The sequence below is a fragment of the Mustelus asterias genome, chromosome 5 (assembly GCF_964213995.1).
Source record: "Mustelus asterias chromosome 5, sMusAst1.hap1.1, whole genome shotgun sequence".
Classification (NCBI taxonomy): domain Eukaryota; kingdom Metazoa; phylum Chordata; class Chondrichthyes; order Carcharhiniformes; family Triakidae; genus Mustelus; species Mustelus asterias.
Genome location: NC_135805.1, coordinates 3,427,801 through 3,445,701, shown reverse-complemented (window position 1 = coordinate 3,445,701; position 17,901 = coordinate 3,427,801). Strand labels below are relative to the sequence as shown.

Here is a 17,901-nt window from a genome sequence, read left to right as displayed (position 1 = left end):
CAGACGCATTTGAAAACGTGAAAAGAGAAATGGCACAGGCACCAGCATTGGCTTTACCGACCTATGACAAGCCCTTTGACTTATTTGTGAGTAACAGAGAAGCCGGATTTGCTACAGCAATGTTAATGCAGGAAAATTGCAAGGGTAGACGAAGGCAGGCTGTAGCATATTACAGTACCAAGCTAGACGACGTAGCGATGGGATACCCTCCGTGCTATCAAGGTCTGGCAGCAGCTTGGTGGGCGTACGAAAAGGCAGCCACGGTCACAATGGGATATCCGATAAACATACATGTACACCATAAGGTAGCTGAATTGATTGAGCAAGGAAAATTTGTGCTGACACCTGCTAGGATCCATCATTATCGAATGCTAACCACATTTCCAGATATCACGATAATAAAGTGCAACAGAGTAAATCCAGCTGATTACATGCCATTACCTCATGAGGGAGAAGAACATGAATGCTTAAGAGAAGCAAAAACATTTATGAAACTGAGAAAAGATTTAAGAGCAGAGGGACTAGTGACAGAAGGGAAAAGGATACTGTATGTAGATGGCTCATGTTACAGGGATCACTTAGGAAACCACGCAGGCTATGCCATAGTTGAACAGAAAGGGGAAACACTTGAAGTCATAGAAGCAGAGAAATGTGAACAGCCCTGTTCAGCCCAACTGGCAGAACTTAAAGCATTGACCAGACCATGTGAGCTAGCAAACGGGGAAGCATTGGAAATTTATACTGATTCGGCCTATGCCCACGGGGTCTGCCATCTGTTCGGGGCAATATGGAAGCAAAGGGGATTTATGAAAAGCGGAGGAGGACCAATACAACACGAAGGTCAAATCAGGGCTTTAATAAGGGCCATGATGGGTCCAAGGGAATTAGCCATAATTAAGTGTCAGGCGCATAAAAAGGGAGCAGACAGCATCACACAGGGAAACACCAAAGCCGACAAGGCAGCTAAAGAAGCGTCAGGATGCATTGAGGCTACGATAGCCCCAGTAGAAATAGCAAGGCCGCACCCAGGGCCAGGTACGGGGGATATCGAACCTCATATCACATTAGAAGATGTAGCACAATTACAGGAGGAAACCTCTGTAGCTGAAAAGACAATGTGGAAAGATAGAGGAGCACTACAGGGACAACAGGACAGGATATGGAGAAATGGGGAGGGATTGGTCATAGCACCCACATCATTACTAACCGTACTAATTAGCGAAGCGCATGGAGTGGACCACTGTGCAAGAGGAGAAGTGGCTAGAAAGATCAAGAAGGAAGGATTCTGGTCACCATACCTGCAAAACTCGATTGACTACATACTGAGTCAGTGTGAGGTGTGTGCTCAGAATAACATCAGGAAGGGCATTACTGCCCCAATAGGGCATATACCCATTCCTGAAGGACCATTTAAACATCTATGCATGGACTATGTGGATATGGGAAAGGTGGTAAGAGGGAAAAGATACATGCTAGTGATTATTGATAGATTCAGCAGATGGATAGAAGCAACGCCATCCAAAGATCAAGGATCTGGAACGGTGATTAACTTCCTGTCAAAAGAAATTATCCCAAGATTTGGCATACCCACGCAATTAAGTTCAGACAATGGATCTGCTTTTATAGGAAGGGCACTGAGAGAGACACTCTCGGCACTCCGAATAAAGCAGAAGTTTGGATGCGTATATCACCCTCAATCCCAAGGAATGGTGGAGAGAGCAAACGGGACCCTTAAGGCTAAAATAAGCAAAATTTGCAATGAAACAGGGAAAAACTGGATAGATGCTCTGCCATTGGCTCTAATGCAATACAGGAGTCAGGAAAACAGAATCACACATTTGAGCCCACATGAAATGATGACAGGAAGAGTAATGCCGGTACCTAAGATCAGGGGATCAGGAGGTCCTACGCTAGAATGTTTAGATCAAAGCACAAAAGAATATATACAACAATTAACTGTTATACATAGAACTATATTTGAACAGGAAAAAGCCAAGGAGGAGGAGAATCCGGTAACAGAACATCAGATCAAGCCTGGAGATCGAGTATACATCAGAAAGTTCCGGAGACGTTGGAACGAACCGAGACGAGAAGGACCGTTTGAAGTCACCAAAGTGTCTCCCACGGCGTTGCAAGTAGAAGGCAGTACACTGTGGTATCACTTGAACCATTGTACCAGAACAGTACCAGGGGTAGGGGAGAGAAGGGAAATTGAAGAAGTACACAGAGTGGATAGAGGTGATAGCGAGGAAGAGCTAGAAATACACGGGGAGAATCGTGGGGAGGAGGAACAGAGCCAAGGAAGAACAAAAAGAATAGAGGATGATGAAAGTAGTTCTGTACATGAGCTGGCTGATGATACAAATGCCCAGCCTGAGCCTATTAGTCAAGGTGCCGAGGGAGGTGAGGACAGGGAAGGGGCCCCATTCCCCACCTGGGAGTTGGAAACTATTTCCCTTAGGAACTTCCGTGACCCATAGAAAAGGAGAATGGGATACAGAAGACATAAGGGTGCAGAATCAGGAAGATAGAGTATTAAGACAAACAAGACGTAAACGATTTGTGAGCACAAATACTATTTGGGAGAAAGCGCAGAAAAACAAATGGTGGAAATGGGCTGAGTATACAGGTCAGAAAAACAGTGATGGGAAAGAGTGTGTAGTATGTGCATCAGAGAAACCTAACACCCAAGTAACTGATATACCATGGGGATCAGGAGACTGTAGAACCAGGAAACAAAGCTGGAGAAAGGAAAATTGCCGTCCATATACCACATATATACGGTATCATATGATAGGGAATCGGAACTACTCGTATGAGAAGATAGACTGTTCCGGATCCGCATGTGATAACCTTTGTAAAGGTGAGCCGCCGTTGTGTCAATACCACTGCATCCTGTTTGCTGGGGTAAAAAAGGGCATCTACAACTTGGCCCACAGATGTCCAAAGTGGCCAAAAACGGCAGTGGACGCGGTCCCAAAGGAATGGAGTGTAGAGCCCAACTTACAAATCCAAGATTGCTATTGAAGGGAAAGTAGCACAGGAAGTAGTGTGGGAAATTACACAGGAGAGTGTGAAAGGATTTGGAATATAACCGATGTTCTTAATCTGATCCTCTCAGGAGGGGGATGGGCACCCCCTCCTTATGTGTTAGACTATCAAGAAAATCAACTGGCCGATCTCTGGTGGCTTTGTGGCCCGGAGAAAGGGCTATTGGCAAAATTACCACAGAATTGGAAAGGACTATGTGCTCGAGTTATGCTTGCCCAGAGCACTGTGATACTACCGGTGGAAAGAAAAATTAAATCACAAAGAATTAAGAGGGCATATACCCCTGACCCTACGATAAAATTGGACGCAATCGGACAGCCCCGCGGCATCCCGAATGAGTTCAAAGCTAGGAACGAAATAGCTGCAGGGTTTGAATCCCTCTTTGTTTGGATCACACCCAGCAAGAATACTGAGTGGATCAATTACATCTATTATAATCAGCAGAGGTTTATTAATTATACGAATGATGCCCTGGAGGCCTTAGGAGAGCAGTTGGATGCGACCAGCAAAATGGCGTGGCAAAATCGACAGGCGTTAGATTGGCTCCTGGCAGAGAAAGGAGGGGTGTGTGTTATGTTTGGGGATCAGTGCTGCACATTTATCCCTAATAACACTAATCCAGAGGGGTCATTTACACAAGCCATGAATAAGTTAAAAAAATCTTAAGAAAGAAGTGAAAGAAAATGCTGGGTTTGGGCATGAGGTATGGAGTTGGCTGGACAGAATATTAGGAAGATGGGGGGCGTGGTTTGCCAAAGCTGGAGCTGTAGCAATCGCAACAATAATCATTCTGGGATTGATATTTTGTTGTTTTTTACCCGCCCTGAGATCCTTCCTTACCAGAATGGCAGCGCGGCAGATGGTGACGCGGGTGCTAAGCAGCTCACGCTCAAGAGAAAAAACAGAGGAATGGGAAAATCTTGAGCCGCCCCCGCTGAGTGGATTCACAATGACCTTGGTCGAAGTTGAAACTCGTCACTCTGTAAAATAACTACAATAGTGGAAGATCACCTTGTGGAAACAACAGCACCTTGCTGAAGTCCGCGCGAAACCAGGAGAACTTAGTCTGTACACAGGAATCAGTCTTTTTCCCTTCCCTAGACAAGAGTGGGAAGGTTTTTGGCTGATGACTGTCAGGGGCAGGCAATCTGGAGGAGCAACCCAAAAATCAGAACCAGGATAGACAAATTATGATAAAGTTAGAATAGGGACACTGATCCCTGACCAAAATAGTCGGCTCCTCCACATCGCCTGGGAAAAGTGATTAAAATAAAATACAAATGGGATTGAGCAAGGGGATTATTTGAACTTGATAATTGGGATGAGGCTAGGGAAGCCTCAAAGGGGGGATTGTAAGGGAAATTGTATTAGATATTGTATGAGCTAGGTATGAAATTCAGATTCACAGGTTTTAGTAAAATGATATAGCAGATTTAGGTGAGTAGTGAGATGGGTATATAACCTAAAATAACTTCGTGTGACCTAATATAATCAAGTGTAGTCGATATAGTCAAAGTGGAGGAACTAGAGAAGTAATATAGCAATCACTAATTAAGGAAAGCAGACAATAGTCACTTAAGAAAACAAGGAAGACTGCTCGGTGGTTCAACTTAATAGTGGACCATAAATCAGCAGAGAGAATGTCTTTTCTTCTAAACACATTCGGCCTTAGTCTACAAAACCACGATTATTGTACAAACAGAAAAGTTCAGATAAGAGCAAGAGTTATAACCACCATGGTTTAAGAGACAACGAGATATAACAGGGAGCGACCAATTGCAAAGAAAACAGATAAAGGGTCAACTAAAACTAATGGTGGCCAAAGAAAGATAGGGCTGTAGGGTAAGATAACAACCAAGGACAGGCTGTAAAAGGGAGAGGAGGATCTTGAGATATGAGGCTGAAATGTACATAAAAGAGTGTAAGCCCAAGGGCTCTTTGGAGTGTTCCGGACGCTCCCGGCTTTGTCTCTTGTGCTGAGAAATAAAGTCTATTGCTTGAAAGATCGCTGCTCAGACTCTCTGTTTTAATTGATGTGAATAAATTGTCGTCCTGGGGAACCACGACAGATGTTGCCTGGTATGGTGGGAAAATCGTATGAGGAAAGGCTGAGGGGCTTGAGGTTGTTTTCATTAGAGAGAAGAAGGTTAAGAGGTGACTTAATAGAGGCATACAAGATGATCAGAGGATTAGATAGGGTGGATTGTGAGAGCCTTTTTCCTCGGATGGTGATGGCTAGCACGAGGGGACATAGCTTTAAATTGAGGGGTGAGAGATATAGGACAGATGTTAGAGGTAGGTTCTTTACTCAGAGAGTAGTAAGGGCGTGGAATGCCCTGCCTGCAGCAGTAGTGGACTCGTCAACATTAAGAGCATTCAAATGGTTATTGGATAAACATATGGATGATATTGGAATAGTGTAGATTAGAGGGGCTTTAGATTGGTTTCACTGGTCGGCGCAACATTGAGGGCCGAAGGGCCTGTACTGCGCAATAATGTTCTATGTTCTATGGACAAGTACAGAAAATAATCAAAAGGCTAATGGAACACAGGTGTTTATTTATAACTGGATGACTCGGACACGAGGGGGTAAATCATAATTCCGAAATACAAAGCCCTATTTTGACCACAGCTGCAATACTGTGTTCTGTTCAAAACGCTACCTTATGAACAATATTTTGGCCTTAGAGAGAGTGCAGCATAGGTTTATCAGAAGGATACTCGATTCTGAGAGTTCAATTATGAGGCAACCTAATTATAATAAAAACCAGGGTTGAATTCTCCAGGATTTAAAAGATGAAGGGGTAATTTGATCAAAACTTTTAAGACACTCAGAGGAACTGATATGACAATTTCTGATTTCTGCTAGTTCAGGAATTTAGTATTCCGGGATATTTTCAAAATATTTGTGCCAGGTCTTTTCAAAGTGAACACTAGTACAAAGGTAAAAGATGTTGGATTCTAAAAATATGAAATAAAAGTGGAGACAGGACTAAAAAGCAGGTATCATCTGTGACTAGAGAAACAGAGTTAATGTTCAATGTTGATAAAGAAAGGTTATTGAGCTGAGACATTAATTCTGTTTGTCTCACCAGATTTGCTGCTGGACCTGCCGGGTGTTTGCAGCAATTTTTTGTTTCTCTTTCAGGAGTAACTCGTCTACAGTCTGCAGATTGCGCATCTGACTTATCAGTCATCTCAGAACCCATCAAACCAGAGTGGAATTAAGTCATCCTCAATCCTGAAAAAATGTTAGAAACTGCAATTACTTCAATCAATATTTGGAACATGTACCTGAGTCCTGGGAATTTAGCACTTCCAAGGCATGCATCATGGCACTTGCAAACACATTGGCATCTTCTTTGCTGCCAAAGTTCAGACCATAGACCTGCCTGGCATCTCGCCACTGATGAAAGGTCTGTGTAGCCTGGTTGTATTTCAGCCCCTTCGGAATGGCACAGTTTATCACCACCTGCAAATAAAATAGTGTTAGGAGTTTTTAAATGCCGTAATCCAAGAGCTAGAGATCCTCCCATTGGAGGTCAAATTGAGAGAAAATTTAAAGTCAAAGGGCGCGATCTTACCAGCCATTCACGCCCCACTGCCACTGCAAGTGAGGACAGAGTATTCGGTGCTCAGCCAAATCTCTGTTCACTGCAGCGAGGCCAGAAAATCCCACCGACATGAATGGCCAAAAGATTCTGTCCAAAGTGATGTCACCTTTACTGGAATATAGGAATTAGAAGCGGGAGTAGGCAATTCAGCCCTTCGAGCCTACTCCACTATTTAACATGATCATGGCTGATCTTATCCTGGTCTCAACTCCACTTTCCTGCCGGCTCCCCATAGCCCTTTATCCTGCTTTTCATCAGAAACATATCTATGTCTTTCTTGAATCTGTTGATTGATTCTGTACCCACTGCAGTCTGGCACGTGTTCCACAGATTCAAAACCCGAGAGAGAGAGAGAGAGAGAGAGAGAAGTAGTTTCTCCTCATCTCAGTTTTGAACCTATCTCCTCTTACTCTGTGGGTGGGATTTTCCAGCTGCACTCACCCCAAAGCTGGAAAATCTCACCCAAGGTTGTCGGACCTTTGCATGGAACGATTCCTGTGGCGGGCAGTATGGGAAAATTTCGCCCTATATCTATGATCTCTTGTTCTAGACTGTCCCATAAGGAGAACATGTGTTCAACATCCACCTTATCACTCCCCTTTAGCATTTTATATACCTCAATCAGATCCCCCCTCATTCTTCTGAATTCCAGCGAGTACAGGCCCAAACCATTCAACCGCTCCTTAGAACCATAGAACCATAGAAAATTACAGCTCAGAAACAGGCCTTTTGGCCCTTCTTGTCTGTGCCGAACCATTTTATGCCTAGTCCCACTGACCTGCACTTGGACCATATCCCTCCACACCCCTCTCATCCATGAACCCATCCAAGTTTTTCTTAAATGCATTTACCACTTTATCTGGCAGCTCATTCCACACTCCCACCACTCTCTGCGTGAAGAAGCCCCCCCTAATATTCCCTCTAAACTTTTCTCCTTTCACCCTTAACCCATGCCCTCTGGTTTTTTTTCTCCCCTAGCCTCAGCGGAAAAAGCCTGCTTGCATTCACTCTATCTATACCCATCAAAATCTTATACACCTCTATCAAATCTCCCCTCAAACTTCTACGCTCCAGGGAATAAAGTCCTAACCTATTCAATCTCTCTCTGTAACTCAGCTTCTCAAGTCCCGGCAACATCCTTGTGAACCTTCTCTGCACTCTTTCAATCTTATTTACATCCTTCCTGTAACTAGATGACCAAAACTGTACACAATACTCCAAATTCGGCCTCACCAATGCCTTATATAACCTTACCATAACACTCCAACTTTTAGACTCGATATTCCGATTTATAAAGGCCAATGTACCAAAGGCACTCTTTACGACCCTATCCACCTGTGACGTCACTTTTAGGGAATTCTGTACCTGTATTCCCAGATCCCTCTGTTCAACTGCACTCTTCAGAGTCCTACCATTTACCCTGTACAACAGTTCTTTCATTCCTGGATTCAATCTGGTGAACCTTCTTTGAACTGCCTCCAGTGCCACCACATCCTTCCTCAAATAAGGAGACACAATACTCCAGGTGTGGTCTCACAAACGCTTTATACAATTGTAAGGCGTTACTTTACTTTTAAAATCCAGTCATTTTGCAATAAATGACAAGATTCCATTTGCCTTTCTTATTATAAAAGCAAAATACTGCGGATGCTGGAATCTGAAATAAAAACAGCTGGAAAATCTCAACTCTGACGAAGGGTCATCTTGACTCAAAACGTTGGCTCTATTCTCTCTCCACAGATGCTGTCAGACCTGCTGAGATTTTCCAGCATTTTCTGTTTTTGTTGCCTTTCTTATTATATACGAGGCAGATTTCTTACACAGTGGGTGGTGGGTGCCTGGAACTCGTTGCTGAGGTAGTGGAAGTGGATACGGTAGTGACTTTTAAGGGGCATCTTGACAAGTACATGAATCGGATGGGAATAGAGGGATCTGGTCCCCGGAAGAGTAGGGGGTTTTAGTTAAGTCGGGCAGCATGGTCAGTGCAGCCTTGGAGGGCCGAAGGGCCTGTTCCTGTGCTGTAATTTTCTTTGTTCTTTGTTCTATATGCTGCACCTGCATGCCCACTTCCTGAGATTCATGCACAAGGACATCCAGATGCCTCTGCAATGATGCACTTTGAATTTGCTTCCCATTTCAATAATAATCTGCCCTTTTATTTTTCTGGCTAAAATGGATAACCTCGCACTTATTCATATTAAACTTCATCTGCCAGATTCTGGCTCATTCTCCTAGCCTATCAATATCCATCTCTATATCTCCTAATCACTGCCTACTTTCCCACATATTTTAGCATAATCTGTGAATTTTGCTGGTTACATTCTGTCCCTGCTTGCAGATCATTTATACAGATCATAAATTCCCTCCCTAACGGCATTGTGGGTCAACCCACAGCACGGGGACTGCAGCGATTCAAGAAGGCAGCTCACCATCACCTTCTCAAGGGCAACTAGGGATGGGCAATAAATACTGGCCAGCCAGTGACGCCCATGTCCCACGAATGAATAAAAGAAAATTATAAAGAGAGGCTGGATAGGCTGGGACTTATTTCCCTGGAGTGTAGGAGGATGAGAGATGGCCTTATAGAGGTCTATAAAATTATCGATAAGGTGAATAGCCAAGGTCTTTTCCCCAGGGTAAGGGAGTCCAAAACTTAATAGGTTTAAGGTGAGAGGGGAAAGATTTAAAAGGGACCTGAGGGGCAACTTTTTCACACAGAGGGTGGTGCGTGTATGGAATGAGCTGCCAGAGGAGGTGGTAGAGGCAGGTACAATTACAACATTTAAAAGTCATTTGGCCAGGTACATGGATGGGAAAGGTTTAGAGGGATATGGGTCAAATGCAGGCACATAGGACTAGTTGAGTTCAGGAAATCTGATCGGCATGGACACATTGGGCCGAAGGATATGTTTCCGTGCTGCATATCTCTATAAGATCATAAGACTCTGTGACTCTAGATCCAAGAACAGAACCCTGCAGCACCTCACTAATTACAGTTCGCCATCCAGAGAAGGACCCATTTATCCCGACCCTCTGCTTTCTGTCAGTCACCAATATATCCAAGCCAATACTCTATCCCCAGCCTCCTGGGATCTAACATTCTGGATCAATCTTTTATGCGGCACCTTGTCAAATGCCTTCTGGAAGTCTAGATATACCATATCCATAGGTTCCCCATTATCCACTTGCTGGTTATGTTTTCAAAGAGCTCCAGCAAGTTTGTCAAGCATGACTTGCCCATCATAAAACTGTGCTGACACTGGTGATTTGATCTTTGTTTTTCCAAATGTTCAGTTATCTTCTCCTCCATGACTGGTTCCAGCAACTTCCCCACCACAGAGGTCAAACTAACTTCCCACTTTTTGCCTCTCTCCTTTTTTAATAGCGTATTTCCAATTCACTGGTACCTTTTCAGAATTCAGGGAATTTTGGAATATCACAATTTGTGCATCCACTCGGCAGGATTTTCCGGCCACGCTCGCCCCAAAACCGGAAATTCCCGCCGAGATCAACAGACCTCTCGCCGCTCTGATTCCCATGGTGGGGGGAATAAGATAATTTGCCCCACAATCTCTGCTGCCACCTCCTTCAATATCCTAGGATGCAGGTCATTAGGCCTCTGGGACTGGTCTGCCTTTAATCCCATCAGTTTACTTAATAACTTCTCCCTGTAGCAACAGAAATTTTAATACGATTTCTCCCATTTGAAGTATTAAACCATGTAAATAATAAGCTGGAGTTTATATAGAAACAGCTTTGTCCATAAAATTCACATAAACGATCAGATTCATAGATTCATAGAAGCCCTACAGTACAGAAAGAGGCCATTCGGCCCATCGAGTCTGCACCGACCACAATCCCACCCAGGCCCTACCCCCATATCCCTACATATTGTACCCACTAATCCCTCTAACCTACACATCTCAGGACACTAAGGGGCAATTTTAGCATGGCCAATCAACTTAACCCGCACATCTTTGGACTTATTTATATCCGTAAACTTTTGTGAAACTGCTCCTATGCTTGGACTGACTAACTGCAATTTTGTCAGAATTATTTTTAACCCACTTTTACGGGACGTGAGCATCACTTACTAGAACTGCATTTATTGCCCATTCTTATATGTCCTTGAGCTGCTCCCTTGAATCGGATGTACGCACAGTGCTGCCAGAAAGGGAGTTCCAGGATTTTAACCCAGCGACAGTGAAGGAATATTGATATTATTCAAAGTCAGGATGGTGCGTGGCTTGGAAGGGGACTTGCAGGTAGTGGTATGTATCTGCTGCACATGTCCATCCAGGATAAACAACAGCTCAGAAAGAGAGAGAGAATGGCAAAACAGGAGAGGTAGCACCATAGAGTCTCTACAGTGCAGAAGGAGGCCATTCGGCCCATCAAGCCTACACCAACAACAATCCTACCCGGGCTCTACCTTGGTGTTAGGGTAACCCCTTATCTTGACACTAAGGAGCAACTTAGCATGGCCAATCAACCTAACCCACACATCTTTGGAATATGGGAGAAAACCAGAGCACCTGGAGGAAACCCACACAGACACGGGGACAATGTGCAAACTCCACACAGACAAGTCACCCGAGGCTGGAATTGAATCCGGGTCTCCCTGGTGCTTTGAGGCAGTAGTACTAACCACTGTGCCACCATGCCGCCCTGGTAGTAGAAGATGAAATAAGGACATTAGTGAGAAGGAGTCTAGCCGCAGAAGATCATGAAGTAGAATCAGTTTGGTAGAAACTAGGAATAGCAAGAGTCAGAAAACGTTGGTGGAAGTAGCTTACACGCTCCCTAACAGTGGTTAATGCATCAGACAAAGCATTAAACAAGAAATTATTGGAGCTTGCAACAAAAACGTGGGTGACTTTAATCTGGGTAATTGTGGGTGACTTTAATCTCATATAGACTGGGGCATTCAAATTAGCAAGGCATTTGTAGAAAGTTTTCATGATAGTTTCTTGGACCAATACATTATGGAAGAGACTAGGAATAAAGCTTTCTTAGATCTATATATTGTTTAATGAGGCAGGGTTAAAGTTTTAAAGTTTAAATTTATTTATTAGTCACAAGCAAGGCTTACATTAACACTGCTTCACAGCTCCAGGGTCCCGGGTTCGATTCCTGGCTCGGGTCACTGTCTGTGTGGAGTTTGCACATTCTCCTCGTGTCTGCGTGGGTTTCTTCCGGGTGCTCTGGTTTCCTCCCACACTCCAAAGATGTGCGGGTTAGGTTGATTGGCCAGGTTAAAAATTGCCCCTTAGAGTCCTGGGATGTGTAGGTTAGAGGGATTAGCGGGTAAAATATGTGGGGGTAGGGCCTGGGTGGGATTGTGGTCGGTGCAGACTCGATGGGCCGAATGGCCTCCTTCTGCACTGTAGGGTTTCTATGATGATTTCTATGACTGCAATGAAGTTACTGTGAAATTCCCTAGTCGCCACACTCCGGCACCTGTTCAGGTCAATGCACCTAACCAGCATCTCTTTCAGAATGTGGGCGGAAACTGGAGCACCCGGAGCAAACCCTCGCAGACACAGGGAGAACATGCAAACTCCACACAGACCGTGACCCAAGCCAGGAATCAAACCAGGTCCCTGACGCTGTGAGGCATCAGTGCTAACCACTGTGCCACCATGTCGTTAGTTAGAAATATCATCAGTCAAATTTATTAGAATTCTTTGAGGATGTAACACGCAGGGTGAATAAAGGGGAAATAGTAGATGTAGTGTATGTTCAAAAGTAATTTGATAAAGGTGCAACATAAAATATTACTACACAATGCAAGAGCTCATGGTGTTGGGGGTAATATATTAACAAGGATAGAGGATTAGCCAAGTAACAGGAAAAGAGTTGTGATAAATGATAAATGTGATTTTTAGGTTAAGAAACTAACTTGTGGAGTGCCACAAGGATCAGTGCTAGTGCCTCAACTGTTTACAATTTATACTCAAAGAACAAAGAACAGTACAGCACACGAACAGGCCCTTCGGCCCACCAAGTCCGTGCCAACACAGATGCCCTTCTAATTTAACATTTTCTTGCCTTTACGTGGTCCATATCCCTCTATTCCCTGCCTATTCATGTATCTATCCAGATGCCTCTTGAATGTTGTTATAGAATCTGTTTCCGCCACCTCCTCCGGCAGCGCGTTCCAGGCATTCACCACCGTCTGTGTGAAAAACATGCCCCTTACATCTCTTTTAAACTTTCCCCCACTCACACTCAACCTATGCCCCCGAGTAATTGACCCTTCAACCCAAGGAAAAAGACTCTGACTATCCACACTACCAAGCCTGTCATAACCTTGTAAACCTCTATCAGGTCCCCCCTCATCCTCTGACGCTCCAATGAAAACAATCCAAGTTTGTTCAACCTTTCTTCATAGTCCATATCCTCCAAACCAGGCAACATCCTGGTAAATCTCTTCTGCACCCTTTCCAATGCATCAACATCCTTCCGGTAGTGTGGCAACCAGAATTGTGCACAATACTCCAAATGCGGCCCAACCAAAGTCTTATACAGCTGCAACATGGACTATTATTTAAATGATAAAAAACTGCAGCATGCTGCTGTGCAGAGGGACCTGGGTGTCCTTGTGCAAGAATCACAAGGAGTTGGTTTGCAGGTGTAGCAGGTAATTAAGAAGGCAATGGAATTTTGTCGTTCATTGCTAGAGGGATGGAGTTTAAAAACAGCGAGGTTATGTTGCAGCTGTATAAGGTGCTGGTGAGGCCACACCTGGAGTACTGTGTACAGTTTTGGTCTCCTTACTTGAGAAAGGATATACTGGCACTTTCGGAGTTGAGAAGGTTGGCTTATGAGGAGAGACTGAGTAGACTGAGGCTATGCTCATTGGAACTCAGAAGAATGAGGGGAGATCTTATAGAAACATATAAAATATGAAGGGAATAGATACGATAGAAGCAGGGAAATTGTTTCCACTAGCAGGTGAAACTAGAACTCGGAGGCATGGCCTCAAAATAAGGGGAAGCAGATTGAGGACTGAGTTGAGGAGGAACTTCTTCACACAAAGGGTTGTGAGTCTGTGGAATTCCCTGCCCAGTGAAGCAGTTGAGGCTACCTCATTGAATGTTTTTAAGGCAAGGATAGATAAATTTTTGAACAGTAAAGGAATTAAGGGTTATGGTGAGCGGGCGGGTAAGTGGAGCTGAGTCCACTAAAAGATCAGCCATGATCTTATTGAATGGCGGAACAGGCTTGAGGGGCCAGATGGCCTACTCCTGCTCCTAGTTCTTATGTTCTAACATGATTTTCCTATACTCAATGCCCCGACCAGTAATCGGACGGCACGGTAGCACAGTGGTTAGCACTGCTGCTTCACAGCTCCAGGGACCTGGGTTCGATTCCCGGCTTGGGTCACTGTCTGTGTGGAGTTTGCACATTCTCCTTGTGTCTCCTCGCATTCTCCTCCGGGTGCTCCGGTTTCCTCCCACAGTCCAAAGATGTGCAGGTCAGGTTGATTGGCCATGCTAAAAATTGCCCCTTAGTGTCCTGAGATGTGTAGGTTAGAGGAATTAGTGGGTAAATATGTAGGGATATGGGGGTAGGGCCTGGGTGGGATTGTGGTCGGTGCAGACTCGATGGGCCGAATGCTCTCTTTCTGTACTGTAGGGTTTCTATGATTCTATGAAGGCCAGCATGCCATACGCCTTCTTGACCACTTTGTCCACCTGAGTTGCCACCTTCAGAGAACTGTAGATTCCTCTGTATGATAATATTTCTAAGGGCTCTACCATTTACTGTATATTTTCCTTCTGCAGCAGACCTTCCAAATTGTATCACCTCACATTTGTCCGGGTTAAATTCCATCTGCCATCTTTTGGTCCAGGTCTCCAGCCGATTTACATCCTGCTGTATCCTCTGACAATCCTCCTCACTATCCACTACTCCCCAATTTTTGTATCATCTGCAAATCAGACCACCTACATTTTCCTCCAAATCATTTATATATATTACAAACAACAGAGGCCCCAGCACTGATCCTTGTGGAACGCTGCTTGTCACAGACCTCCAGTTAGAAAGGTACCCTTCCATTGCTACTCTCTGCTTTCTATGCCCAAGCCACTTCTGTATCCATCTTGCCAGCTCTCCTCGGATCCCACATGACTTCACCTTCTGTATCATCCTGCCATGAGGAACATTATCGAAGGCTTTACTAAAGTCCATGTATACAACATCCACTGCCCTGCCCTGGTCAATCTTTTTGGTCACTTCCTCAAAGAACTCAATCAAATTTGTGCGACACGATCTCCCTTTCACAAAACCATGCTGCCTATCGTGACTTGGATGAGGGGACCGACTATATTGTTGCCAAATTTGTTGATGATGCAAGAACAAGTAGGAAAGCAAATTGTGGGGAATATACAAATAGTATCCAAAGGGACACAGATAAGTTAAGCAGTGGAGAGAAATTTGGCAGATGGAATAAAATGTTGGAAAATGTGAACTTGTCCACTTAAATACAGATTACTTAAATGGAGAAAGATTACATAATGCTATAGGACAGGGAGATCTAGGTGTTCCCATAGAGGAGGCAGTAACAGAGGCAGTCAGCTCCAGCAGGACTGGTCTTAAGTGCTGCAAGAAGAGGAATGACTTATTCCGAGCTGCAAAGGTGAGTACCCACCTGTCTGTCCCTGGCGTCATCCTGTCCCCAAACTCTGGCATTTCACCCTAAACACTTGCAATCCTCAGACACCCGAACTACCAGCATCTCCCTCATTAATGTACCCCACCCTCACAATCCCACCTCAAACTCTCAGAGGACAGGCCCAGTGCCCAAACATCCCAACTGTTGTGAACCCATCCACCACCCCAAACCGCCCTGCGCAAACCCATCAAACCACCGTCTCACAATATCCCCTTTGTAACCCCAGAGGACACGACAGCTAACAGGACAGCGCATGGGAAGACGGGAGGGGGCATGCCCAACCTACATGTCCTCACCCCCTTTGAGGAAAGGGCACTGCAAATCATAGGGGAAGCCCTGGAGCGAGCTGTAGCAGAATGCAATGTCAGCACACCCTGAGAAAGTGAGATCTAATCTACTTTTATCCAGGTGATCTATCTCAAGTGAGTCTATCATCTCCTGCACCCTTGATATTTCCAAAAGCCGATCACGTCCTCTCTCTCTTCCATGATCTCCATCTGGAGTCCTCGCCCACGTTTAACATCTCAAAGGACCCCGGAACAGATCCAAGAAGGACGCCAAATTGTTGACACTGCTTTTACCAGCACTATCCAGTCGAACATAAAACATAGAACATTACAGCGCAGTACAGGCCCTTCGGCCCTCAATGTTGCGCCGACCAGTGGAACCAATCTAAAGCCCCTCTGATCTACACTATTCCAATATCATCCATATGTTTATCCAATAACCATTTGAATGCTCTTAATGTTGACGAGTCCACTACTGCTGCAGGCAGGGCATTCCACGCCCTTACTACTCTCTGAGTAAAGAACCTACCTCTAACATCTGTCCTATATCTCTCACCCCTCAATTTAAAGCTATGTCCCCTCGTGCTAGCCATCACCATCCGAGGAAAAAGGCTCTCACTATCCACCCTATCTAATCCTCTGATCATCTTGTATGCCTCTATTAAGTCACCTCTTAACCTTCTTCTCTCTAACGAAAACAACCTCAAGCCCCTCAGCCTTTCCTCATACGATTTTCCCACCATACCAGGCAACATCCTGGTAAATCTCCTCTGCACCGTTTCCAAAACTTCCACATCTTTCCTATAATACGGTGACCAGAACTGTACGCAATACTCCAAATACGGCCGCACCAGAGTTTTGTACAGTGGCAGCATGACCTCCTGGCTCCGAAACTCAATCCCTCTACCAATAAAAGCTAACACACCGTACGCCTTCTTAACAACCCTATCAACCTGGGTGCCAACTTTCAGGGATCTATGCACATGGACACCCAGATCCCTCTGTTCATCCACACTACCAAGTATCTTACCATTAGCCCAGTACTCTGTATTCCTGTTACTCCTTCCAAAGTGAATCACCTCACACTTTTCCGCATTAAACTCCATTTGCCACCTCTCAGCCCAACTCTGCAGCTTATCTATGTCCCTCTGTAACCTGCCACTTCCCTCCGCACTGTCTACAACTCCACCGACTTTAGTGTCATCCGCAAATTTACTAATCCATCCTTCCACGCCCTCATCCAAGTCATTAATAAAAATGACAAACAGCAGTGGCCCCAAAACAGATCCTTGCGGTACACCGTTTGTGAGGAACGACCTATCCTTCACAAAACCATGCTGACTATCCCTAATCAAATTATTCCTTTCCAGGTGATTATAAATCCTATCTCTTATAATCCTTTCCAAAACTTTGCCCACAACAGAAGTAAGGCTCACCGGTCTATAATTCCAGGGTTGTCCCTCCTCCCCTTCTTGAACAAGGGAACAACATTTGCTATCCTCCAGTCTTCTGGCACTGTTCCTGTAGACAATGACGACACAAAGATCAAAGCCAAAGGCTCTGCAATCACTCCAGCCTCCCAGAGAATCCTAGGATAAATCACATCCGGCCCAGGGGACTTATCCATTTTTACCCTTTCCAGAATTGCTAACACCTCCTCCTTATGAACATCAATCCCATCCAGTCCAACAGCCTGCATCTCAGTACTCCCCTCGACAACACTGTCCCTCTCCAGTGTGAATACCGACAAAAAATATTCATTTAGTGCATCTCCTATCTCTTCACACTCCACGCACAACTTCCCACTCCCGTCCTTGACTGGCCCTAATATTACCCTCGTCATTCTTTTACTCCTGACATACCTATAGAAAGCTTTAGGGTTTTCCTTGATCCTACCTGCCAAAGACTTCTCATGTCCCCTCCTGGCTCTTCTTAACTCTTTCTTTAGGTCTTTCCTGGCTAACTTGTAACTCTCAAGCTCCCGAACTGAGCCTTCACGTCTCATCTTAACATAAGTCTCCTTCTTCCTTTTCACAAGAGATTCAACCTCCTTAGTAAACCACGGTTCCCTCACACGTCTGCTTCCTCCCTGCCTGACAGGTACATATTTATCAAGGATGCGTAGTAGCTGTTCTTTGAACAAGTTCCACATTACAATTGTGCCCATCCCCTGCAGTTTCCTTCCCCAACCTATGCATCCTAAATCTGGCCTAATCGCATCATAATTTCCTTTCCCCCAGCTATAACTCTTGCCCTTTGGTATATATCT

At 44.7% G+C, this 17,901-nt stretch overlaps 1 protein-coding gene across 11 annotated transcripts in view; it reads right to left on the bottom strand.

The window, feature by feature from the left end:
* The window catches only part of enah (ENAH actin regulator), a 570,439-nt gene that overhangs the window by 262,415 nt on the left and 290,123 nt on the right, over positions 1 to 17,901 (bottom strand). For all 11 annotated transcript variants that reach the window (XM_078212124.1, XM_078212114.1, XM_078212122.1 and 8 more), the window contains one exon: positions 6,346 to 6,523. In XM_078212124.1, the coding sequence (XP_078068250.1) occupies positions 6,346 to 6,523 (178 nt within the window). The remainder of the gene's footprint in view (positions 1 to 6,345; positions 6,524 to 17,901) is intronic.